This window comes from Struthio camelus, chromosome 12 (assembly GCF_040807025.1).
Source record: "Struthio camelus isolate bStrCam1 chromosome 12, bStrCam1.hap1, whole genome shotgun sequence".
Taxonomy (NCBI): Eukaryota; Metazoa; Chordata; class Aves; order Struthioniformes; family Struthionidae; genus Struthio; species Struthio camelus.
Window position 1 is genome coordinate 21908295 of NC_090953.1, and position 25745 is coordinate 21934039.

General features: G+C 40.9%; 3 protein-coding genes across 8 annotated transcripts in view; 2 read left to right on the top strand and 1 right to left on the bottom strand.

The window, feature by feature from the left end:
• UBE2Q2 (ubiquitin conjugating enzyme E2 Q2) overlaps positions 1-6183 on the top strand; it is a 50739-nt gene extending 44556 nt beyond the window's left edge. For both annotated transcript variants that reach the window (XM_068958044.1, XM_009681548.2), the window contains 4 exons: positions 270-318; positions 1228-1323; positions 2523-2589; positions 4430-6183. In XM_068958044.1, coding sequence (XP_068814145.1) covers positions 270-318; positions 1228-1323; positions 2523-2589; positions 4430-4461 — 244 coding nt within the window. In that variant the 3' untranslated portion in view covers positions 4462-6183. The remainder of the gene's footprint in view (positions 1-269; positions 319-1227; positions 1324-2522; positions 2590-4429) is intronic.
• Positions 6184-6416: 233 nt separating this feature from the next.
• FBXO22 (F-box protein 22) lies at positions 6417-15593 on the top strand. The gene is made up of 7 exons (XM_068958293.1): positions 6417-6574; positions 6743-6875; positions 7458-7545; positions 7999-8094; positions 10204-10368; positions 11379-11544; positions 12877-15593. Exons 1-7 carry the CDS (start codon positions 6471-6473, stop codon positions 13304-13306), a joined length of 1182 nt encoding a protein of 393 aa, XP_068814394.1. The 5' UTR covers positions 6417-6470; the 3' UTR covers positions 13307-15593.
• A 2750-nt stretch (positions 15594-18343) lies between these two features.
• Positions 18344-25745, bottom strand: part of NRG4 (neuregulin 4) — a 38229-nt gene continuing 30827 nt past the window's right edge. For 4 of the 5 annotated variants that reach the window (XM_068958297.1, XM_068958298.1, XM_009681552.2 and 1 more), the window contains 2 exons: positions 22952-23031; positions 18344-22841 (listed from right to left, as the gene is read on the bottom strand). In XM_068958297.1, coding sequence (XP_068814398.1) covers positions 22825-22841; positions 22952-23031 — 97 coding nt within the window. In that variant the 3' untranslated portion in view covers positions 18344-22824. The remainder of the gene's footprint in view (positions 22842-22951; positions 23032-25745) is intronic. The other variant, XR_011143712.1, reaches the window with a different exon arrangement.

Below are 25745 nucleotides of genomic sequence, written 5' to 3' on the forward strand. Positions count from 1 at the left end.
AGCTAAGTCACTGACTTTTTTTTCCAGTAAGCCTTTCTTGTAGTTAGCAAAGCAAATTAGTTTCTCTTGTCTCACAATGCTAATCTGCTCTGCAGAAATACATGTGGCTAACAACTTACAATATATTACTCTTTAAAGAGCGTTTCAGCTTTGTGAGCAAAAAAATTTAAGAAACTGAACTGAGAGCCTGAAGTGCTATGAACAATCTCGTCTTTTTACTAACTGATGATGTCGAACAAACGTAATTGACTTTCCGCATTTGTTTCTAGGTATGTTCTAGGTGGAGGTGCTTTATGCATGGAACTTCTTACTAAACAGGTGAATGCAGACTCTCTTCCTCTTCTTACTGGAGTGCCAAGAGTGATCATGAAAGGTGCACTGTTTTAGTAAAAAGACACTTGATAGTTGTAGCTGTTATGCAAATAATAATAAAGCATGCTCTAAAATAATGAAAATAGGTATTTCCCCCTGAGTTTAAGAATCCCTGTATGGATTAAATCACATACTCCAAAGGAAGCATAGTATGATAAAACCTTAGTCCCACAAAATTTGCCTTGCTGAATTTGTACAAGATGTTCATCTCTTCTGCCTTGAAAGAGTTACAAGAGGTTTGAGGAAGAAGCAAGAAGTAAGAGCACATCAACTTTCCTTTTTGGAATTCCTGAAAGGAAGCCAGTGTAGAAGAGACTTGGAGTTTTGAGGAGCAAGACATTGTTCTCTTTTCCAGAGGCTGCTGCTACTGCACACTGGTGATCAGTTTTATCTTTAAATAAATGATGAAACTGGTTGTAAGCTTGTCGAACTTCTATGAACCCTGGAAGGTGAAACAGTGCCAGAGAGAAGCAGTAATTTAAAGCATAATCATCTCAGCTCGCTCACTTGCTTCATTAGAAAGCAGGCTTCTAAAGCTATAATTTCCATTGCGAAGTTACTGAAAATATGTAGATACTATGATGTAGCTGTTCTTGTTTCTATCTTGCTGTATTCTGGATAGGAGTACAATTCAGCCTTTTCATTTTTCCTACAAGTTCTTAGTGCTAACACTCTATCTATTTCTGGTTTTCTCTTAGAAATAAAAGTTAGTAACTGAAAACAAGTAGTTAAAACTGTAAAACATGTTTTCTCTGGTGGCAAAAATTCCCCAGAAAACACATTCCGAAACAGACTTGCCAGCTGAGCACAAGAAGCAAATACATATTATACAGAAGTATTTCCTTCTTCCTCCAGGGCTGGAGCAGTGCCTATTCAATAGAGTCAGTCATCATGCAGATCAATGCCACTTTAGTCAAAGGAAAAGCCAGAGTACAGTTTGGAGCCAATAAGGTAAATACACGGCGTAGAACACTTGCACAAGTTACTGTTTTGCTTCCATTTCTTTACTGACTTGCATGGAATATATTTAATGACAGAGGTGTCAATGCAAATATACTTGAATTTTGATTTGCTTCAACTTCTGATGCATTTGGGTAGTTTATTAGCAATTATGAGTTTGCTAAAGAATGATGAATGTGTGAGGAAGAGAAATGCTTGGGATGGGCAAGGTCTTGTGAGTAGGTAGATCTGTACTCTCCCCATACGAGCAGAATCTGTTCGTCATGTTGCTTTCTCCCTGTAAGCCCATTTTCTGTGTAGAGCTTTCCCTTCCAGATCTCTTTATTTCTGATTCCCTTTCTTAAGGGATTAAAATTCTTTAGTCTGAAGTGACACAACTCCAAATCATGTTGTGGGTTTTTTTTCAGGAGGATTTGGGATTTCTGGGTCTGAGCAGGGCTGCAGATAACAGCCTCGCTGCTGTGATTGCATACACTAATATTAAGAAGTTCTCCTTTTGCTGGACTAAACACCTGCAAAGTGTTATGAAAGGGTGAAATATAACACCATGCAAATACTTCTGAGCCAGCCATTCAGCATTAGTCTAAAACGTCATTGATTTCCAAATGTGCGTGCTGGTAATGTACTTTAAAGGACAAGTCATATTGGAGTATTAGATGCTATTTTCAGAAGAGGCTTAAACATTTCTTTAAGACAAAAGAAATCGTGCCTCAGATGCCACTTTTTAGGTAGTGATTCAAGGATGGGGAAGGTGGTAGATGAGTGTCCTGTGAAGTGTGATTCTGACTCTATTATTGAAGTTATCGCTGTGTATTAGATTTAAAGGGCTTTTATCACGATTCCATCTAGCCTGGTAGCTGGTCGGCTGACCAAGGCAGATCTATGGTCAGAGATGCCTGAAGCCCCGATTTCAGCTGATAGCACACACTTCTGACCTATCTCAGGTTGTAAACCCTTTGAAATAAGGGCCTTTCTGACAGCAGGGGGTGTGTAACTTATTAGCATTATGAAGGAGGAGAGATGAGAAGATAAAGCTATTTGCCTTGTACTTGAAAGCCAGGCATGTTGTAATACAGTGCATGTTTTTTATGAAGCCCACTGTAGAGTTTCATCTTAACACTGTTTTAAGTTTCACACGTTTTGATGCTGCTCCTTTATGTTGGTGTGTGTTTTTTTTTCCCCCCTTTCAGAATCAATATAATCTAGCAAGAGCACAGCAGTCCTATAAGTCACTAGTACAAATACACGAGAAAAATGGTATGTACGTTCTTGCAACTTTTGTTCTTGGTCAGTACAGCAGCCTGGGATTTGGTGTTTGACAGCAGTAAAACTTAAAAGTGCTGGAGTGTCTTATGTTGGCTTGGAGAACCACAAATAGTGTTTCTTTTCATGTCATACTAGGAAGACAAAATTGCTTAAAGTAACTTGTTACATTCTTCCAAGTTGGAAAAGTTGCAGGCGTGTTGTTAGTCAATGTTCCCTGTCTTCCTACTATCTTTTGAAAGGTAGCTTAATTTCATTTTTGCCCAATTGTTCTAGTAACTTTACTGTGTCTCAAAGTGTCTTATTTGCTAGTGAAGTACCTACTGGAAGCTTGTCTGCCCCTTTCCTTGAAAGGTGTTATCCGAATAATGCAAGACCACAGTAGCAGTAATCCAGGAAGAGTTAAAGCGTAAAGAAAGGCCAGAGACTAAAAAATATGAAAAGTCCAAGTGAAGTACGCTATCTGGAAAACTGCAATGGAAATGGGAGCCATATGGGGTGTTTTTCCCTCCTATATAAAGCCAGTTAATGGTCTCTCAACTGGCATAAGACAAGTATTTCTTAAAGTGCTTCGGGTATAATTGCCTTTTATGGCAGGATGGGAAGGCAACAGATGATCTGAGGCTCTGGAAAGTTTAAGTGGCTTAGTATTGTCAGATAAAAGTGGTCAGCGGAGCTGGTGTCCTGGTCTTATGAGCAGGGAATTAGTCCCAGTTCCTGCTTCAGTGATGCTCTTTGATCCAGGTTGGACGCAGCATCCTCTGGGAACTCAGGTGGTTGTGAACGAGCTTATTTCAGTGTGACCGTAGTGAATGCCTCAGTTTCCCCACTTCTAAAATGAGCATAGCGACTATACTATTTGCTGTGAATATACTACTGGGAAATGAGTGCAATATTGGGAAGAAGAGCAAAGATAATGACTTGAAGATGTTTTCCAATTTTATGATACATTGATCTTGCCATTAACTGAGTCTTTTGCCTTTTTAGTTTGCTACCAAAGCCAGCATGGCTCTCTGTTTACCTCTAGCTATATGCTAGCCTTGACTACAGTGATTACTGCCGCATCAGAAGCGCTACACAAAGCATTCACAGCATTTATTGCTGCTGCGAAAGGTGTCTTTGTCAACTTACAGCTGCTGCTTATTCTTTGGGATAACATAAATAGGTCCTGTACAAAATTGAGAGGAATTGAGAGGACTGGGAGACCTAAGACTGGGGATCTGGAGTTGGCTAGATAAAGCTGCGTGTACTTGCTCAGATAGGGTTTGGCACGGTTAGCGGTTGAATCGTATCTGGAGGCAAGCTATTCCGGTGACGCTTGCGAGCCCATTCCTACACCAAGATTTGCAAAAGTAGGGTAAACCTTTCAAATGCTTGCGTGTGCCCAGCTCTTCAACGGTGAAGACAGGATTTATCTATACTTATCCCAGTGCAGTCATGTTTGTACGTCTGTATGCATTAAGTGACTGGAATAACCTGGGGTTTTTACCTGTATCCCACTTGTTTTTATTATGGCAGTCTTCCTCCTTTAACAGCTTCCTCTGTTGGTGTCCCTCTTGTCCAGCTCAGCAAGGTAGCTGCTGCCATGTAAAACAAAAAACCACCTGAGTAGTTTATTTCCATACACAGATACTGGGTCTGAGCCTGGCATATGCCAAGTGCTTTATCTCCCTCCCACTGGAGACCACTAGCATTTAGGGCATTGATTCCCACTGAAGTGGTTTACTTGTAAGAGGGAAGGAGCCAATTTAGGTCTCCGTTTCCCACAAATTCAACAAAAGATCATCTTAACGTAGCAATGTCAGTGCCTAACGCGTTTCTCTCTTCTCCATAGGCTGGTACACTCCTCCGAAGGAAGATGGTTAATACTGAGGACTGTTGCATACCTGGACCAACATCAACAAAACGAGCTCTTTTTTATGTTTTCCAACACACACAGACTCAAGCTATGAGTGCCCCTATAACAGCCGTACTGAAGACTTTAGCTATTAGATAAGTTAGTGGATAATCTGTCAACTGACACTTAAAGTATAAGTTACAGCCTTACCATTCCGCTCTTCTTAGATATCTTGGACTGAGCAGTTTTGGCCTTTACTGTATTTGTTCTTATGGATTAAGCATATTTGGGCCAACCCTTCTCTTCCCTCTTTTTTATTTAAAGGCGTAAACTCCCTGAAGCAGGCTATCAAGTTACTAAAGGTCATTAAATAGGAGTTGTTCACACACTTTTGTGTATTTCTTACCTTTTGCAGGATGCAGACCGCAGAGACTTGCATTATATTGTTTCATTTAAAGCCAAGAAGTTTAATACATTGTTTAATACTGTTTTAGGAAATGTCAGGTCTTGCAAATCACGGTAGTTTTTCTGGTCTCAAATGACAGCATTTGTAGTATTTCCAAATTAATGATATAGGAAAAACACATGTATGTTAAGTCATTAAACATTTTTCATGGCTGTATGAGAATATGAACTGTTTCTTGGAAAAGATGCTCCTTGTTTAGATTATGTTGTTTTTGGGTTTTGTTCCATTTTGTGTTTTAAGCAGAGCAAGGCTGTGCCAATAAAACCTTGTAACTAGTCACTTCCACTGGGGCGTCAGAACTTGCTGGGCTGTTCCTGCTACTTGGTGGCTCGACCTACTTAACGAGAGCCGCAGTATGAAGCTTGAAGTTACTTAAAATACTAAAAGCCTTTTTAGGCGTTCCATTTTATTAACGGGTTGTTGCAATCATTTGTAAACTAATGAACCTATAAAGTGATTGGCACAAATCGAGACGAAAGTCCTTGAATGAAAAGTTTTATATAAAAGCTACACTAAAGTACAAAAATGCCTCATCTGATTCAGAGATTTAAGAAACGTTGCCATAGTTGTGAGAGTGGTTTTGTTATTGAGAGACTAATGGGATCTGTTCATTCTTTATTAGGAGATGAATCTGGGTCTGTGTAATTACACTATTTCATTGCCTTACCTAAATCAATTCTGTTTTGGTTGTAGTACTAGTTATTAGGCCTCGCACCCCTCCGGGGATGAATTAAGGGTGCGTACCATGGATTAAGCACTTTTTGGAAGTCCAGAAGCATGTTTTTGTTATGTATTTGGTTTTTTTTTTTAGTTGACTATCAAATTTGTGCTCATTTATCAGGCACCCACGGGTCCTTGCTCATTTGCTTCTAGAACCAGTTTTTAGCTTGAAAGGAAAATCTGAGAGATTTGGCACTGCTTCTGCTACCTGTTGTTTGAGATATCGCTCTCGGAAGGAGGGTGGATGACTTCCCGGCCTTTCTGCTTACTTGGTTGTACATATTATATTTGTATGAAATCCCGGTAGCCAGGCGCCGAGATAGCGGCCGACTCGGTGAGCGGTGCAGTCCCTCGGAGCCTGGGGCTGGGCAGCCCTCTGAACGCGTCCGCGGGCCCCGGGGGCGCGGGCCGGCAGCTGCGCTCGCCATGCTCCCCTCCTCGTTGGGGGGGTCTTTTCCCCTCCCTTTTTTTCTTTCTTCTCCCCCCCCCCATTGCAGAATTACTTGGCAATGTACAGTAATTTGTAAACTTGCATCAAGTTTATGAATAAAAACCGTTTTAAGAATGGCGTCGCTTCTGTGGTTATTGTCGGGGGGGGGGAGGGGGGTGGAAATGGAGGGAAACCAGCGCGCCCCTCACCGCGCCTCGGGGCGCTCCAGGCCCCGCCCCGTCCCCGCTGACGTCACCCTCGCACGCGCCTGCCCCCCCCCCCCCGCCGGAAGGGGAAGCTGCGTCAGGTGGCGCGCGCCCGCCGGGAGCCGCTGTCGCCGCGCGCGTGACGCGGCCCCTGGCGGGGGGGGGAGGGAGGAAGGGGGGGCGGAGGCCGCTGCCGTGTCGCCGCCGGCCGCGGCCATGGAGACGGACGCGCGGGGCGCGGCGGTGCTGGGCGGCCTGGCCGAGGTGGTGGAGCGCGTCCTCGGCTTCCTGCCCACCAAGGCGCTGCTGCGCGCCGCCTGGTAGGGGCGCCGGGGACGGGGACGAGGCTGGGGCGGGCGGGCGGCGCGCGGCGGCCGTTGGCGGCTGAGGCGGCGCGCGGCGGCCGTTGGCGGCGGTTGGGGCGGCCGTTGGCGGGGGGTGGGGGGTGCGGCGCGGCGCGGCGCTGACGGTGCGGGCCGTGTTTGCAGCGTGTGCCGGCTGTGGAGGGAGTGCGCCCGGCGGACGCTGCGGGCGCGGCAGCGCGTCGCCTGGGTGTCGGCGCTGGAGCCGGGCCCCGCCGAGAGCCACGCGCTGGTGCGCGCCCTGGCCCGCGAGCTGGAGGTGGGTGCGCGGCGGCGGATCCCCCCCTTCCCCCCGCCCCTGGGCGGCCGGATTTTGCCGCGGTGGGAACTGCCCCGTAGCGGGGAGTGCGGCGGGTTGGTTGTGCGTCACGCAAAAAGCTGCCTCGCTTTAAGCGTCCTACTTGGGAGTCTGACTTGCCGTTTTGCTGTCATTCAGAAACGAGGAGCAGCGGGCGTGCTGAAAGCACTCGCTACGAAAGCAGCTGGGTGCATATCAGCACCTTTGTCGTTCCTGATGCCTTCACTTGGTGTCTATAATTGGGGTATTGACCCCTTTCTCCTGCTAGTTCACTGCTGACAGAGGTGTCATCAGCTGACAGCTTGTTTGGCAAGGGATTCTCAGAGGCTTAATATCTAGCAATTGCGTAGAGGGGTTACCTAAACAAAAATGGAGAAATAGCCAAAATGAATTTAGTCAGTTTTTTCTCTCCTGTCTTTTCTCTCCTGTCTTTTTCGAAATCTCCTTTTCCTGTTTTTTTCAACTTAGCTTATGTCTTTGCACAAGGGAATGTTGTGAGAAGCAGCTAAATAGCATAATTTTGCCCCTTGCATCTTTTTACAGAAAGTGCATGTGCTGCCACAAACTGTGCTCTATATAGCAGATGCGGAAACATTCAGCGGACATGAGGAGTGTCACGAACAAAAGAAAGGTAACTGTTAAACTGACTTATTCCTGCTTCAAGAAGTACTTGTAATAGAAGTACAATATGTGAAGGGAAAGTCAGCTTAAATTGAATTCTCTGTGTTTAAATTGCAAAGGAAAGTAAGTCTTTTGCAAAAAAAAATAAATGCAATCCCATAGATCAGCATTTCTGTTATGAAGCACAGGCCACACAAATGTGCACTGTTTTACATAGATTTGCATTACACAGAGGAAGGTACAGTGATTTACTTTCTCATCCTGTTCAGGATGTTGATTTTGCTCTGTATACCCATAGCGGTGCATTCCTACAGATAGTACAGGTTTGCCATGTTAACTGGGCAGCTGTTGATTGGCAGCATTGTTTAAATAGGATGCAATTAACTGCAAGGCTTGTCCATTAGTGCTCAGAAAAACTCACCTTTACTTCTCTGTGCCTTCTTTTTTTCTTCTTTTTTAACAGCAAGAAAAAGAAACAGTAAAGAAACCGCAATTGAGCTAGAAAAATTGTTGCCAAAGCGATGCCAAGTTCTTGGACTGGTCACCCCAGGGATTGTAGGTAGGACGAAAATGTGTGATGTGATGAGAGATCAGCCTAAAGGTGTTTAGTATATCACAGGTCTTTTCAGACTCTTCTTTATCACAACTCCATGTGTTTTTGAAAGCATAGTCCTGCAGACTGAATAGAGTATTCTCACAGATTATTGCCATGTACTGCTCTCACCTTGTTCAGTCCTAGCTTCAATTTTAAGGAGCTCACACTGTTGCTGCTAAAGCATGCGTATGCCTTAAATTTTTACTTCATGTGGTACAGTTGTCATTGAAAAGGTCGATTTAATTTGCGGGGAGGGGGTAGATATAGCAGGGATTTCAGAGATACTGTAAAGCCATTGGGAATTGAATGTGAAAGCCAATGAACGGGTTTATTCAGAAGACGCTTGGTGAGCCTGACAGTTATAGCAGACTTTGCCAAAGTCAAATGCAACTTCATCATTCCCAGGCAAACAAAATGATGGCATTTCTGTTTGCATTGTGATTGTGCTGGCCAGAGACACAGTTACTATGCCTGCTTCTAAATTTTTATTAGTTGGTACCTTAAGGTAATTACATTATATTTCTTGGATGTGTATATATTTTTTAAAGTTACAATGTGAAGAGTCGTACAAGAAGGTCACAGAAGGTGACGTTCTCAGTGTGTATCCACTTAGTTTGGAATAGCAAGAAGCATAAATAGTGACTATGGAAAATTCACAGCTTCCCTTGGAGGTGTTTTTCCAGTACTTCGTTTGTGTATCACTAGAAACTTTTTTCCTAATTTCTTACCTTAATTTCTCTTCCTACAGTGTAAGAAATTTTCCTGTTCACTGTGAGCATGGAAGACAGTTTACACCCTGCATCTGGGCACCAACTTGTTATGTATCAAAACTTGTTGTAGTTTTCTGCTTAGTATATTTGCTTTTAGGCTATCTGTCTCTATGACTGGAGTCTTTAAGAGTCTTGACATACTTGTATCAGGATGAAACACGAGTAACTTGGGCCTCTGATGTGAAGGCGCGTGGGGGTGTAGACAATTTCTTGAGGCCACTTCCAGCTGTAGCTGCTGTTCCAGCTGATTCTACTCCCACTAGAGGCTGTTCGTGTACTTCTATATCCAAATGGTTGACGATTTCTGATTTTTTTAGGGTTAGCTTATTTGCAAGTAGATTATCTCTGTGTTCTTCTATCAACACTATCCTTTAGCTTTCTTAGTTCTTTTCTTCCTTGTTTTTCCTTCTGATGTACTTACAAAGTGTAACCATCACAGCCTCTAGTCTGCTCAGACAAACCACCTGCTTCTAGTTTCTTCAAAAGAAAGGTTTTACGTTCTTTTAGTCCTGGCGGCTTGTCTCTGGACCGTGGGTGCAGAGAATATACCTGGTACCTGCTGTAGTTTGCATTAAGACTCGCCAGTGTTTTGTCGAGCTGCATCAGCTCTTCCTTGTCTCTGGCATTACTTCTCCGATGCACTTTTTTTCCTCACGTTGGTGGCTCAGTTCTCCTAAGATGAAATGGCATTGGAAGGCTCTTCAGTGTTTACAAGGGAGGGCACCCATCATATAGCTCAAATCTAAGTCCCCAGTCACTTGAACCGGTGCTTTGAAGCAGTGTGCTCTGTCACATTTATGCTCCTCCAGTCCCCAGGGTTGCCCACGCAGTGTCCTAATACTTCTTTGTCTTGGTGGTGGTGTTTGATTGTTACTGGTATAATTCAATAATACACTGCCAATATTTTTGTCAGCTTGCTTTCTACTGTAATCACACCCTTGTGTAACACCTTGCCCGGTTTCACTTGCAGTACTTAAAAATATTAGTGCATTTGTATATTCACGGAAGTTGGCAGGAAGGCTTGAAGCAGCTGTGTTGCACAGTGCTTGTTTTCCAACCGATTTGTGTGTGGTATGACTATGGGGAAATTTTCCATATGTGTCTGTTTCTCATTGTCCAAAAGGACTTCAGTGTAGTCTGTAGCCAGGGGAACTCTTACGTGTTTTTATCTTTCCAAAGCAGCAACAAAAAATTCCCACTGACTGTCAATTGGATATGTTGTTATGGAAGTGAACTGTCCTGTTTTACATCATCTATGCTGTTCTGCTTTTGTTTAAAGATGTCTTTTTTTGTATCTTTGTAGTTACCCCTATGGGTTCAAGCAGCAATCAACCTCAAGAAATTGAAGAAGGTGAAGCTGGCTTTGCTCTCTTGTTTCCCAAAATTGATGGGGTGAAAATCCATACCTTCCATTTTTTTAAAGACTTGAAGAACAGGGTCTTCGATGAAAGCAAATTTGCTGAAGCAGGTGTGTCCTTGTTCTCCCTTTCACCTGGGGTTTTGTGAACTGTCACACAGCTTTTTCAGGCTCCACTGTGGAACTCTGTGGCATTACCAGCTTGTGTGCTATCCCCATGCATAGAGCGCTTGGTGGCTCCATAGGGCTGCTGTTGATAATTATGCACCTCTGTTCTGCCCTTACTCTGCAGTATTAAGGTTAAGTTATCCTGAATATTGATCTCAGATTTCCTCAGCTAGGTTCCAAGCAATCCTGCTCAGAGGAAGCTGTTGCGCTTGTGGCTATGCCATGTGGCATTTTGAGCATCTCCCTACTTTGTTAAAAATAATCATAAATAATTCTTATGCCATTGTGAATGGTTCCCATCAAGGCAGGTTAAAAACTGGAGTGGAGAAGAGCTGCTTGTTTTGTTGTTTAAAACAATTTTGCATTTAGATCCTACGTTATGTGTTGTGGCAAGGAAAGGTAGAGGGGGAGACTCTGCTCACATTGTGTACTTAGTAGGATAGCTCGTTTGTGAAGAGTAATTTGATGAGATTTTTTTGAACCTTTTTCTTCTAGGAACCTGAGAGTTTCTACCTTGGAATAAACAGCTAGCTGATGCATACAATTTTTTTAGTTGTTGAGTAAAACTATTTACTGCATTATATTTCTTGTTGAATGACACGTGCTTTGTTTTTGTATGTAAAAAGGTCAATTAAGGCTGCCAAGTAACAACCAAAAAGCCGTGCTTTTAGAGACCTTGCTAAAACTCAAATGCTCTGCTACAGAAGTTGAAAGCTGGAGGAAGCTAATGTAATCTTTTTCTCCTCACTAGATTCTTTGCAGCAGTTCTCCTGTATGTGGAGAACTGGGCCCAGCTCCTGGATGCCTGGCCAACTATCACGGCAATGGAAAGCCATTACTAAAGGCATGATGTATTACTTAAGGAGGGAGTGGAAGGGTGTAAACAGGATGCTTGGACTTTAGAGGTCAAAATCTGAAAATAAAAGGATTGATGTTTTTGTTTTTATTACTAGGTCTGAAAAATAATCCAGATCTCCGTGTGGTTCTTCTATTTGGCTATAATTCCTGGAAGTCTGGAGCTACTCGATTTCTTCATCAAATAGTCAATCCTTTGAATGAAAAAAGTATCATCCTGGCTGGGGGACAAGTGGAGAGCTTTACATCACTGACCTCTGAGAAGTAGGTATCCTTTTCAAGCTAAATTGTGAAGGAGATTTAAAACAGGAAAAACAGGTATAGTATTAGGCACAAAACCACTCTGACTAGTGAGGAGTCAAACATCCCTGAAAGTCAGAGTGCTGTTACTGAGCTTATTACTTAAAAAAAAGGAAGGGCACAAAAACACTGTAGCCGCAATAGCCTTTTAGTTATTTCATTTTGGAAATGCCTATTAACAGGCATAAAATGGTACTTTTTAAAGAGAATAAAGTGCAGCTGTTACACTGTGATCTTAGCAAGAGAAGCTGGAAGCTTTGTATGACTGTGTTACAAACTGGATTCTGGAAACTCAGCTAGGAGGACTGTGGAGGAGATCTCCAGCTGTAAATACTGCCACGTGTGTTTATTGCCGTTCATGGTTGCTCTCTGGCTTGCAAATAAATTAACACTCGTTTAGATGGAGACCGTTTATGTGAACCTTTTGGTTCCACATTTGCCTCATTTTAGTTCACATTGCAGAGCAGCAGCTGAACACGCAAACAGGATTCCTCCTGGACAAAACTGAACAGGGAGATGCCCCAGGAGCACCCTAGTGTGCTCCAGCCTGCTGCAAGGCGCTCAGTGCAGGGGAGCAGACTAGCCAAAGTCCAGGTTAAACCCCTCGCTCCTGCCAGGATCCCTGCAGGCCGATGCGGGCTCCAGGCACCACTGCTTTTCTGTGCGGGTGGAGCCCCTTGTGCCATCTGACGTGCTGTTGCCAGCCAGAGCCACCTGGGGTGTCCTGTGCTGGGAGCACAGTGTAAAGATATTCACGCGGGCCAGCTCGTGCCAGCTTAGGTCAGGACTCCACAGGAATACCATCATCTTTCATGCATCTGGAGTATACCAGCTGTGCCATTTCCAGAGCAGATCATCTCCAGAGCAGAGAACTGACCATATATTAAATTAAGGCTAATAAAGCGTAAATAGGTAACTACCAAAACCAGTGCGTCCTGGTTAACTGAGGGAACTGAAGCAACATGGATCTGAAGCCATTACTCATTGTTGCTCTGGTTTGATGTTTAAATGCTGAGCATCTTTGCTTGTCTGTAGTTCAGCTGGATTTACAGAGCTGTGACTTACATGAACCACTGAACTGGGAAGTAACTAATGGATAGGAAAGTTTTACCACTGTTTGCTGTTTATTTAAAAAAGATTTGGAGGAGTTCTCTTTCGTTTTGAACTGTGAGAGGCTTTCAAAATCACTTCAGGAGGTTGTCTGTATGGACCCCTGCGTCTGCTACAGCAGAAGTTAGTCAAGCCTGACGTGGCGTCCCTGGAAGGTTTTGTAATGCGGTGTGTGTTGCCTTTCAGTAATAACGCCCAGCCCGGCGATGCCTGCGGTGTGGTCGGACTGGCTTTCAGCGGTCCCCAGATCCAGAGTGCGACAGTTTTGTTAGACCAGGATGTAGCTGATGAGAGGACAGCAGAAGCCGCCATGCAGCGTCTCAAAGCAGCAAACATCCCTGAGCGCAACACCATTGGCTTCATGTTTGCATGTGTTGGTAGAGGATATCGGCATTATAAAACCAAAAGGAATATGGAAGCAGATGCATTTAGGAAGTTTTTTCCAAATGTTCCACTCTTTGGCTTTTTTGGACATGGGGAAATAGGGTGTGATCGAATAGTTACTGGGAATTTCGTACTGAGAGAATGTAATGACATAAAGGAGGACCTGCTTCATGGTTATACTACAGTTATGACTCTTATTCATCTTGGTTCAACTAAAGCAAACCAAGTGTAAATATTTTTAATGCATCAGTGAGCTGTTTGTTTTCATTCCAGAAAACTGAGAAGTCTGGACGAGTGGACATCTTGCAATGAAAGCACCTTCCAAAACATCTTTTTCGTAACATTATCAAATCTTGTAGTCAGAATAGAGTTTAATATAATAGCTGTGAGAAAGCTTTGCATTTTGCGTAATCCTGTATGCACACCAGAATTGCAGGTAAATTATATCGGATGGAATTTTGCAGCTGAAGAAAGCTGTTTTCTTCTAAGATGAGAAAGGCTTGCACAAATGGCAGTTGGAATCCAAATATCAACACGTAGAAATAAACAGTATTTTGATGTTCTCTATTTATCTATATAAAGCAGTCTAGAAAAACTACTGATGCACACTGAAATACGGATGCATGAAATCTACCATTTCCTGGATCTTATTTCAAGAGATGTGCAACTTGCCCAGACTTGAGTCCTATTTACAAAACTCAACTGTTTGACTAGATTAAATGAATGAAAATCTTTAGATAACAATCACAAAGTGCTCACTAAATACAAAATTAAAATACATAAAAGTACCTTGGCTTCTGTTTTTAGAGAAGAAAAAGCTCTGATGTAAAGAGATGTTATCTAGTTATAAACTCACTGTCTCATCATCTCAAATTGCTTTTTAATTGTCTTAAATATCTGATGTAGAAAAGTTATCTGATAATGTTTACGTAGTAGCAATTCCGGTCTTGGTCTTGGAATATTCAGCTTATGCAATGAAAATGGACTGTTCACCTTTTCTTTTCAATTCTCTTGCAATGTCGTGCTCTCTATTCATTTTTAAATCCAGAATGCTAAAAATTAAGACTGTACTTGGTGTCTTTAACTTCCTTTAAGAAGCATTTTGCTTTTTAATTTGAAATTATGGGTCATGCAGGATCTGGCCTTGTTCCATTTATATGCCAGCTCTTTAGCAAAGTTGTGCTTTTCTGTGTTTTATTTATCTCAGCCTAAGGACAAAGTTTTTTGCAGGCTTCTATGAGCTCAAGCTTTTTACACCAGTCACCTGCTTTGATTGCTGCAGCTGGAATCTAGTATTACAGAGCTCAAATGAGTAAATTCAGCATAGTCTCAGCATACCTGTAGTATAATTCCTCCCTTTTCCTTTCACTTTGTAGAGTGACAAGAAAATAAGATTCATTTTGTCCTATTTCACCACACCTCTAAATGCCAAATCAGGCAGCTGCCCTGCTTTCAGTTTAACAGAAAGAATGCTTGGCAGTATGTTGTACAGCAAAATAACTTTTATGTTACAATTTTAAATGTAACAACCAAGACTACAGTTTGTAACTTTTGTACCAATGTGGAGTTAGGACTTTTCATGGGAATTGACCTAAGTAGCTAGGGTAGAGGCAGCTTTATCTGTCCTGCTAGATCTATTAGTTTCAGTGGGAGCTGAGCGGGTGCTGAGCACAGCACGTTGCTATGGCTTTGTTGGTGATGGGCTGTGAACTGCCAGTGGCCTCCTATGAATAGGAGATTAGTGAGTCTGGGTCTGATTTGGAAAATCTGTGGTTATTGCATTTGGAAGAAAAGGTATTTAGGAATTGAGTATGTCTGAATTTTGAAAGAAGCTTCTCTGTAGGAGGTGAGTACGTTTGCTCTTTTTGGCATAACCCTAATGTCAGGTTTGGCCCTATCTCACTGCAGAGCCTTATGCTTCTAAGGGTAGGCAAAGAAAATGTTTCCTTTGTGTAATGCAGTTAGGACTACTGTAGTATGAGTTAAGTTAGCACAGCTGGTACCCTAAGCCTGCAAACCTTAACGGACGTTTTGCTGCAGTAGAAGTAGATCAAGAGTGATCAGCCATGTGTCCCAAACAACAGAAAAGCTCTAGGGTGCACCAGAAAATAGCCAAACCGTGCAAATGACTCGTTGATCATCAAGAAGCGCAAACATGTCCAGAAGCACCTGCACCAAGCAGATTGTGAGCACCAACAATAGCGACAGCAACTCAGAACACGACAGCGCAGTTTGAACAGACGACTCGCCAGCGAGGTATTCTCTACCCAGTCCTCTAGCTCAGGACACTTAATGTCGTGGTGACCGCAGTGAGAAGGAGACCGGCGGGGAACCCCACGAGCTTGCACCGGGGCCCGGGATGATGTCTCCAACCTCCGCCCCACAACCAAGCACTGCACTGCAGGAAGTGCTACGCTTAACCCCAACGTCTCTCCTGGACCCTTTCATGTGACAGAGAAGTCGTGTAATTCATAAAATTGCATATATTTGTGATTAAAATGTTTTGGTATCCCAATTAATTTAGCCTCCATGCTGTCACATGGTCTTAAACTGCAACAACTCCAGAGTGAAACTAAAATATATCTGCTTAAAAGGCAGCATGAGCCAATGCTTGTTCTTAATAGATTTTGAAGTTTTGCAGTACAGTAATTTATACCTCTGCCACTCAAAAAATTAATCATAAGTTTTTAAGATGCCAAAAAGTTAAATGAATACTCAGCAACCGAGGAAAATGTGAATAGCAGCGCTCCTTATACAACATTCAAAGACATCCCTGAAAATAATTATCTGCACAGTTAAGAGGGCTGATGGTAATATGTTCCTTGCAAGCATATATAATACCTAAGTGAGCACAACTGGATATTGTTTTGGTGAAAAAGAAAACAAACCCTTCAAAGGCACAAGACCTGCAGGAAAAAGTGTGTGTTTGGGGGGTGGGGGGAGGGGGTTACTGATAAAAGGAAAAAAAAATCTTTTTTTCTCATGAGTTGAATATGAATAATGTTTTGTGGAACACTTATTCTGTTAATGCATCTTTTGATTAAGTGAACTGTAAATTTCAAAAGTATAAAAATAGGCAAAATGATGAGATATATAACCTCTTACTTGCACAACCAAAACAGCATTTACCAAGCAAACATAAAGCTATTACTAAAATTTTTATTTTAAAGTTACTAATCCAGAAATCCTTTCTGTATAAAATGTTTCTACAACGTGCATTTGTAAGAAAGCAAGAATAATCTGATGAAGAGGAGCCGAATTATGCTAAATTTAAACAACTGTACTGTCAGAAAGCAATTTTGGTTAAAACCTGCATAAAACTGCAAAGATAAAGAACATGGTTTTTGTCACGTTCTGTACCTGAAGATTTGTTGTGGCTCAAGTCAATATTGGAACAAGCCTTATTTTAACAGATGAATGAGTCATACGGAATCATGCCCTTTTGGCAGGCAACAGCAAACCAAGCTGTGTAAATGATGCAGCCAAACTCCAACTTTCAGCATGCAGAAGAGATGGCTGGTAAGAATGAAAACCTCAAATTGAGATCTTTGGGGAAAAACAAATGTTTAAATATATTTCTTAATTAATTTTTAGTTAAAAGTCTAGCTCAGGAATCACTCAGTATCATTATTCCTTCTTAGTTTATTCTGATCGTTTTGAAAATGGAAAACTTAACTTCTTTCCAGGAGAAGTAAATCTGTTACAGTGTTCATTAGTCTTTGTATAAGACAGTAAGTTTGGCAGCTACCTAAATTTTTTGAACAGAGAACAGAAATCAGAGAACAAGTTCAAAAATATTTGCCATTCATATGCCTACTTCTATTTGAATCCATGGAATGATATAGGAAACTTAAGGTTTGAGTCTGGAAATTTGCATGGTTTATTTTGAGAAGTTACTAGGATAGTAAATGTAAATGTTCTTTGATAGGGTCTTTTATATTCTAATCTCAGAGCACTCTGCAAACATTAAGAAAACAATTATTTCCCCCTGGCATATGATTATTTTTCATGGTTACATGTAGGGAAGATTTGCTTTTACTGGTCCTGCTGCTAGAAAACAACGGTTTGGGGGCTTCGGTTTGGTTGTTTATTTTACTGTATGAGCTTGTGGTAGATCCCTAAAATACATCCCTCTTAATGTAGAATTTTTGCACATGAAAGCAGGGCAGATAAACATTAGACTGACTCTCAAATCAGACTGTTTGTGAGCCGGTGTCTGTGCCAGAGCCAGGCTCCGGCAGAGCTCTGCTGTTTGGGCGCTGGCGCCAGACCAGCCTTGGGAGCGCCGGGGCTGGAGCGCGACGCCCGAGGTACCGGCTCCTCGCGTGCAGCGAGGTAACGGGGCTTGTTTCAGCGGGGCGCGCGCCTCGCTGCTCTACCGCAATCACAGGTTTTGGCGTTCAAACATTGCAGGACGCACTGTACTGATTTATATTGGTTTATTGGCATTTCATAACAATGTAGGGTACTTTCCAAACTCACACATAACTACAGTGAAAAACTGGAAACTTTGGTTTTCAAAAGAAAGGCCTAAGGGAGGTTTGGATTATTTGGAAATGATATTATTTGGCTACTCCTGTAAGAATTATTAGTAGAGAAACAGCTGATCAAAAAATAATTTTAGAAGGAATTTGATAACAGGAGCAGAAATTTCATTCTCAAATCAACAGGATTTGTGCTCCTAAATCATTCGAACACTTTAAAAAAAAAAAAAATTTATATGCTGCTATCATCACATTTCACAGCTAGAGCCTCGCTGAAATTAGCAGGTAGCACAAACTTCTCAAAATAAATGTTTAACAGTGAGTCACATCACTGAATCGGTGGCACTCATGTCACCTTCTCAAGATAATTTTTCACAACTATAAGAGTTAGAAACAGCTTTTTAAAATTAAACTTGTCTTAGCTTAGCTGTCCATACTGTAACAGTGAGAGACAACAGTAATTGCCCCCCTTTTCCCCCCCAAAAATCAGGAGCCCTGCTAAAATCTCCAAAACTGGTGAAAATAGTTTAAAGCAGTTAGAGCAGTGAATGCTGTGATGGAGAAAGAAGAGAATAGTGAGTACAACATAGGTTCGCATAACTGAGCCCTGTCAAAAATTCCAGCATGGGATGCTCAGCTACATTTTTAAATCACATCATTCACATGTACAAAACTTGTGGTCAAAATACCAATACTTCTATTGAGGGGATAACTTGAGAACAGTCTGTTTTTAGGTTCACTGACAAAGGGAGTTCAAATGCTACACAAACCGACACAGAAGTGCATTTAAAAGTGTTAGAAATCATTTTTTATTTTAATTTTGGGGATGAAACCAGCAATATCTTGATGCTATTTCAGGTTTCACATTTGCAAGTTCTATTTATACACCTTAGATAGCTATAGAAATAATTTGCTTGCTGAAAGGCTTTTTGGAGTATCAGTCCCAAACACAGAATAGAGATGCAACCTGCCTATATGAAGTATTTCCCAAAATTTGTATTTGGTACTTTGCTATTGAGAAATTGCTTTCTTACATTAACTATAGACCGTGTTGAACAGCTTACAATCACAAGAAAAGCAAGAACAGACATCCTTTGGATAAATACAAGCAGGTAATGTTACATACAATAATGAAGAACAGTTTTTTTCACCATCTTTTTTTCAAAATGTGGGAAATATAGCAGAACTTGCTTGAAAAAAGCACCTTTTACACTCATCTTAACCAAAAAAACCCACATAATTTGTCTAGATTCTTTTGATTATTCAGTATTATCTGAGATAGAGGAATGTTCTAGCGCTACATATAGGTATCAATAAAAGGTATTAGAGCTGAGAGGAATATGCTGAACAGGCATCTTGGTCATCTAAATAACACGGCTAGAGAATCACAACACCATTTTGTTTGTTTGTTTGTTTTTTCCCTCCAAAGTGCCACAGATATGTTTTTACTAATATTCCTGGATTTGAACATGGTCCCAAGCAAAAACTCTCACCCAAATTAATCCACAGTCTTCAGTTTGTATCTGAAATAGCCTCATGTCATTTAAATCTGAAGGATGCCAAATACCACTGGAATATGATTTTGTTTTGGGGCTGGTTTTAATGCAGAAGAGTTGGGTGGCCCATGTAACATCTGCAAGCACCCCAGATGCGCTCCCTGTGCAGCTGCTTCTCCTGGGTACATACCTCCTGGTACAGAATTTGCTGAGCTCAGGACAGGAATTTTTATGCTTTTAAGGCACGCTCACTGCTTTCCCTTTTCTGCCTGGATTCTGATCAGTTCTGGTAGCACATACAGTAAGAATACCTTTATAGCAGAAAGTAATGACTCAGACATAATTTCTGTGGGGATCACATTTCTCTCCTCCATGTCATCTCTGCTTTCCATTTGTAAATAAATGAATCATGCTATTAAAGCCCCTCTGCAGCTCCTTAAAAATGAAGGGCCAGAAGAAGAAAAAAAATGTATTTCAGTGCAGCAAACTGTACTGCACTGAAGGGGCAGCGCAACACTGAAGGCACCTTTAGAATGGGAAGCGCTACCAAGCAGACTTCCCTTTGGTCTTCCTCCTCAACATGTAATGGCATAAATCAAAAGAATATGCAGCACAGAAATATCCTCTTGTTTTCTTTCAAGAGCTCTTTCTCCTTCCATTGTACTTTGCCCTTAGTGTTCACTTTGGCCACTAAAGAAAGAATTATATACTGACAATATATAAGCAACCAACCTCTGATTTAGGTCTACAAAGAGTTTTCCCGTTAGTGGCATTTTGTTTTGTGACCACCCTAAAAGTTTCTCTAACACATGAAGAAGAGATGTTTGCTGTGAGATTCTGGAAGGAAAACATGACCCTCAGGTATAAAATATTTTTTGCCATAATATTGTAATAAATTGTTGTTTAATCATATTAACGGAGGTCGCTAAAAATTAGGTGTATATAGTCCCATGGTATATGTCCATTTGACCATTCACTTCCTCCCATCTTTTCAACTGGTGGAAGGATAGTTTCAAAGATGCTAAGATCTAATATGTTTCATGAAAACAGGAGTCAAGTAAAAAAGAGTCTTTATTAGTGCTCGCTGCATAGATGCATAACACATTTTCAGACTCCAACCACAAGATCTGATCCATGGGGAAACTATGTTTCCTTAGCTGTACTGCTCACAGAACTTCTTGCTTAATTTTGTAAGCAAGCATTGCTAGGTGGCTTTGTGCAATTTTATTGCATTAGCTTTAATGCTGGCTACTCTGTGCTTTCTGTGGCATTTGGCCAACTTAAAACAAATTTGTAGCTTAATCTCATTTTGACCTGAAAGACAAATTCACAAGGTTTATGAACTGGAATATTTAATTTTAGAAGCTGAAATGTTTGCAAATGCAATGGATTCGAAGGAACTGGAATCATTAATAGGATTTCATTCAAAGATAAGTTTGTTTCATAAATTGACTTGTTTGCATTTAAACTGTGTTTTGGTTTAATCAGTCTGATTTTTCGTACGAATTCTTTCCTGGATAATGCAAACAAGATTGGTAGCAGTGTATAACTACTCCACATCTGTCTGGAAAGCTGAGAGGGTTCTAAGAGTTATGGAGTACAACTTCAGTTATTTCTTGCATATTCTATTAAGATTTCCTTCCTAAATTTCCATTGAAGATGACCACAAGCCTTTTCTCTCTTCAGTGAAAGTAATGTTCTGAACTTTACTGTTATTAAGCCTGAATGGCTCACACTCAATAGCATATGGAAGTTATCTAACAGCGATCTTCCCTGACTAATTGCCACTGAGGCTATGCACAGTATTTTAGGTAACGCTGAGTCTAATGTAGCTGTCAATACCACTGCACATCTCCTAAGCTCTACATTTAACAGTGGCATGTCCCTATGTGATGAAAAAATCACTTTTATATTTCCTAGCCTTTAAAACAACGTTATCAGCTTCCTTCAGAGTATCTGTTAAAGGTCTGAAGTTTAGAAAATAACATATAAGATCAGTTAATTTGGGGCGAAAGTGGTCTGTCAAAGTTTTGCAGAACTTAATCAAGAACTTCTTTGGACCAGGTCCTCCCCCTGCAAGTGTGACTGATTGGATGTCCTCCGAGTCTCTCTGCAAATGTTCAGCTTTAACTTGGACCCCAGCTTCTCCAGCATGAGTCCTCAGAAGGTAACGAATTTCTCTGTTTTGTTTTCTAGTATGTATTACTGTATGGTTTTCACTTCTTAGCTTATATGCTGTAACAGTATATCCTTTCTTCTCTGTCTTACTGTGCTTTTGTCCACCCTGATTTAAAATACTCACTATTTTTCCTAGCACAAGAGCATGTAGTAGGCACCCTAAAAGCACAAGCTTATTCAAATTTGTCTTTGCACTTGTATTTGTATATAACTCCATTTTTTTTCTTTCAGAGATAAGAAATCTGCATGCTGCATTTTTCCTCCTTTTAATTCCTGAAGTTTTCTCAATTAACTTTTTCTTCAATACAATATTATAAATCCCATACAGTGAGCTGGCAAGTAATATGCCGTTATGGAAACAGACTTGTTTTTTGTTAGTTTCAACCTCCAGCACTAGAAATGAATTGAAAAGAAAAAGGTTCAGTTGATATTTTCTATGCCTCTGACTACCCCACCAGTTTCTTTGTGTCATCAAGACAGAAAGAGAGACAGACCATGTCATTTCACCTCTCTTTGCCTGAGTAAGAGAATCCTGTAAGGATGCAGACAGTAATATATAATATAGTCGTGTGATCAGCAAATGGTTATGTGAATAAAACAAATGAATCTTCAAAGAGGGCATCACTTGTCCAGCCAAGACATCTGTCTGGATAGTATTTTGTTTCAGGAATGGACCTTGTGAATAAGTTTCCTTACTTCCATGACATGAACTATGCACTGTAAAGTTTAAGGCAAAGTTAAAAGCTCTCTGAGTACTGAGATTTTCAGAAGATATTGGCAAGGCAAAAATAAAACCATCAAGGAAGGTGCCTTGCTTAATATTAGGGACATGTACCGAACAAAGAGTAAATACTCTGCCCAGTAAATCTCTTTTAACCATTATGAGCCTCTCAGCTTAGCATTTTCTTTCAATTTGAATTAAAATCTTGTGCCAGGAAGCTGGCCAATACACTAATAGTGGTACCTTATCCTCATGCTGCCTTGCTATTAAAAAAAAAGCAGTATTAGCTGGAGATAGGTACTTTTTTTTTCTCTATATCTGTTAAGTGTATCTGAAACAATCCAAATCCTGGGCATTTATACCAAGGACAAATTTTGAAACTACTGGATCAAGACAGTCACAGCTCTTCTGGGATGATTCTGTGAAAAAGGGCAATCCTATTAGAAATTCTTATCATTAGCTCATGCTACTTACATTGTGAAAAACCCCTATGATTATCTCATATTCCCTACACAGTGAAAAAAATGATTATTTCATATTTCCCATGCAGTAAAAAACCAAAATTATCTCACATTTCTACCTGTGCATTGTTGAAAAAGGAATCAAAAAAACAGAATCAAAAAAAATACACTTGTCAAGGAAAAATCTCACAAAATTCAAACATATGTTTAAAAATTCAAAAAAACTCTCATAAATGCAACCGTTTTTCTTTATGTTTTAGTTGCAGTCTTCCTTCTCCAGCACATCAGTAAGCCATCTATTTTAGTCTACTTTCTTCTCTCATCATGCTTACCATACCCTCCTCTACACCAGTTATATAATTATGGTTGCTCTGCATGTTGTTCTCCCATCGTTCCTCTGCTTTATTGCTTTACTCTATTATTATCTCTGAAAAATAAATAAAACATATGCTTTTAATTAGGAAAAAAAAGAGGATTTACCACTTCCTCTCCTGCCTTCTTTGCAGAGTCCAGTCATTTAATTTTAAATGTACTCACTGTTGCAGCCATTGCTGCTTGTAGTCTCAACGAGGTTGGCACTGCACTCTGACGAACTCCTCCGTGGAACGGAAGCTTTCCTGACCATAAGAAACAAAAAAGAGAGACAATAGGAAAAAAAAAAACACAGAGTGAAAAAAGTTTTCAGAGAGTGTATCAAAGAAGATACACATTAGCTGAATGATGCTTCCACCAAAAAAAAAAGCAACACAGATCTTCTGCAGTTACATTTGAATTAATACTCCTAATTTCTGAGAAGTGGGTAGCTGAGGAAGAACAACAGGGATCAGAGGCAGGAACAGGACTCAGAACTACACAGCTTCCCTCTTGGAGTTAATATGTTCCTGTTCTAGTCTGATTTCTCAGGTCTTTATTATTTAATTAGTAGATAGCACAAAATTCTTTAATTTATCATTAACTCTCTTATATTTGGAAAGGAAATGTGAATAATGTGATGTTTTCCACACTTTCTCCAGGAGAAACAGCTCTTTTAAATAGAGCTGATCTCTCCCTTTCTCTTTCTCTCTTTCTTTTAAAAGCAATTAGACATCTGCTGGCTTGAGAAGAGCCATGAGCTAGTCTCCTTTCTGTCCAGTTTGTGTCCTGTGGTGGTATAAACTCCTCCACAAAGTCTGTTGTCTTGGATAGCTCAAATAGCTTTATTCCTAGACCCCGTTGTTTTCGCTGGCTGAGTTCCTGTTCGTTGAATATACACTTATCTCGCAAGTAATTTGCCCTTTCAACATGGACTTATAATAAATTACATAAATGAATTACAGATGTATTGTAGTTTTCCCTAGGGTTTTCTCCACCCCTCTAAGCTGTGCGCTTCACATTCAAGCCTCTCTCTCTATTTTTTTTAATAAAAGCTATTTCGCGTGGAATCTATACTAGATTAATCAGCTGCCTTCTTATGCTTTTTCCAGTAACCCTTGTACAATCTTCTGGAGAAAGAAGGCCAGATGGACCTGTACTGACATGTGAATTGCTCATAGCAAAATCTGCCATTTGTTAGCTCAGTAACAATGTAATAGCAGGGATTTTGAAAACTTTCCTATTTTCCCCAGGACGCAACAGTAAGCTTTATTAGTGCCGTCTGTTCGGGGGTAGGAGGGGAAGGTGTGTTTTGTTTGGGTATGTTCCAGTATAGAGAGCAGCTAGATCTGGATTTGTGGATGAAATCGGGAGACGAGAGTACAAGGACTCTTCTCTGCCTCCATACACTCTGCTCTGCTAATGTGCTAAGAAGCTTCTGGGCCTAAAGATGCAGTGCACCATCCTCCAATCCAAGACATTTTTTTTCATTGTTAAGTATAAAATCACTCTCATGAAACCAATTCTCTGATTTAAAAAGCTCTAAGGGTATGCTTTCATACTGTAAATATTTGACTATCTTCTCTAAAATACCATTGTTGGCAGGATGCCATATCTTCTTGTGAATCGCTGTAGTTAGGAATAGTTTAATGTGCTCAGCTTTTAGATGAATGTAGCAAACAGACTTGAGCATGCTCTTCAAAGGTTAGGAATCCTTCTTTGACAAAGACGAGACTTTTATTGCCTATGAAACAGTACCTTCCTGGAGAGAGCTTGATAAAGTAACATAGGCAGCCAAAGTACTAAACTGGCTTTTACATTATTTTTGGGTGCAGAGAGGAGACTTCTTATGAAGATATAAAATCATTTTACAAGATTCATCTTTCTGGTGAGACATAAAAATATAGTGTTTCTTTGTGAATATTAAAGATTCCTCGCTGTTTTTTCCTTGAGTAAGTAAATTAAAACTACTCACTACAACCTAAGTAGTTATATTCGGGCTTCCTGAGACTCACTCAGACAGTTCTGGGACCTGTCAGCATTTTTACCACCATGCTATTAGCCTCTCTGATTACCCTGCTGCCTAGCATCGCCCAGAAGAACAAGGTCTTTGCCAGGACACATGTAGGTGCTAGCACTGTAGCTCTCCACTACTGCTGTTGCTGCCCGTGTCATAGGTTAAGGCAAGAGCAGCTACAGTAGGAAAAGCACTGGAGAAAAGCAGTGCAACAGCCTCAGAATTTCAGTTCCGTAGCATCTTTCCTTTCTACACAGTGCCAGTGGACTGTGTTATGACTTTCCATCCTAAATATTTGACCTGTGTATTATGCACAGGTAAACAGCTGCAGCCTTTTTCTTAGTGCTAGCTTGACTTGCAGAATTTAAGTGTGCAGTGTCTTCATTGTGTGGAAGAAAGGAAAGTCAGATTCAGTTCACTGTTTCAAAAACCAGTTTGGATGTCTAAAATGCCAAAAGGCAGAATTCAGAAGGCTCTTCACCCAAAACAGCCAAGCTATCTTTAATGGACATGACTGGCTGAAATAGAATTACCTGAACTTCATCAGCTTCTATGCTAACCTGCTAAAGCAAAGAGCAAAATTTCTAAGGCCTTCAGAAGGAGAGAGTATAATAGTATAAAAGTAGAGCTCCATAATGGTTCATAGCCAATGAAAAGTCCACAGCATTTCACAGTTCATGTTAGTATAAGCAGATGGGGAGAAAGGACCCCACTTCCCTCTCTCCTGGAAAGGTGACCAAGCCGATACCTAAAACTTAGGGGCAGTGTAAAGGCTGCTCTCATGTTGTACTCTATACAACGGCTCTATTTTTCCCAGTTCTGAGCTGCCTTTTTTCAACATGGTGGTCTTTGACTACTTCTAAATTTACTCTTTCTTTCCCCTCCCGTTCACTGCTGTTCCTTTCACTCAGATCTTCTGTTGCTTCCCTCTATATTTCTCTCTACATTCCACCATTCTCTGCC

Coding starts and splice junctions, on each gene's coding strand:
- FBXO22 (XM_068958293.1), top strand. CDS start 6,471: ATGGAGACGGACGCGCGGGGCGCGGCGGTGCTGGGCGGCCTGGCCGAG. Junction 6,575..6,742: donor GCGCTGCTGCGCGCCGCCTG/GTAGGGGCGCCG, acceptor CCGTGTTTGCAG/CGTGTGCCGGCTGTGGAGGG. Junction 11,545..12,876: donor ACATCACTGACCTCTGAGAA/GTAGGTATCCTT, acceptor GTTGCCTTTCAG/TAATAACGCCCAGCCCGGCG.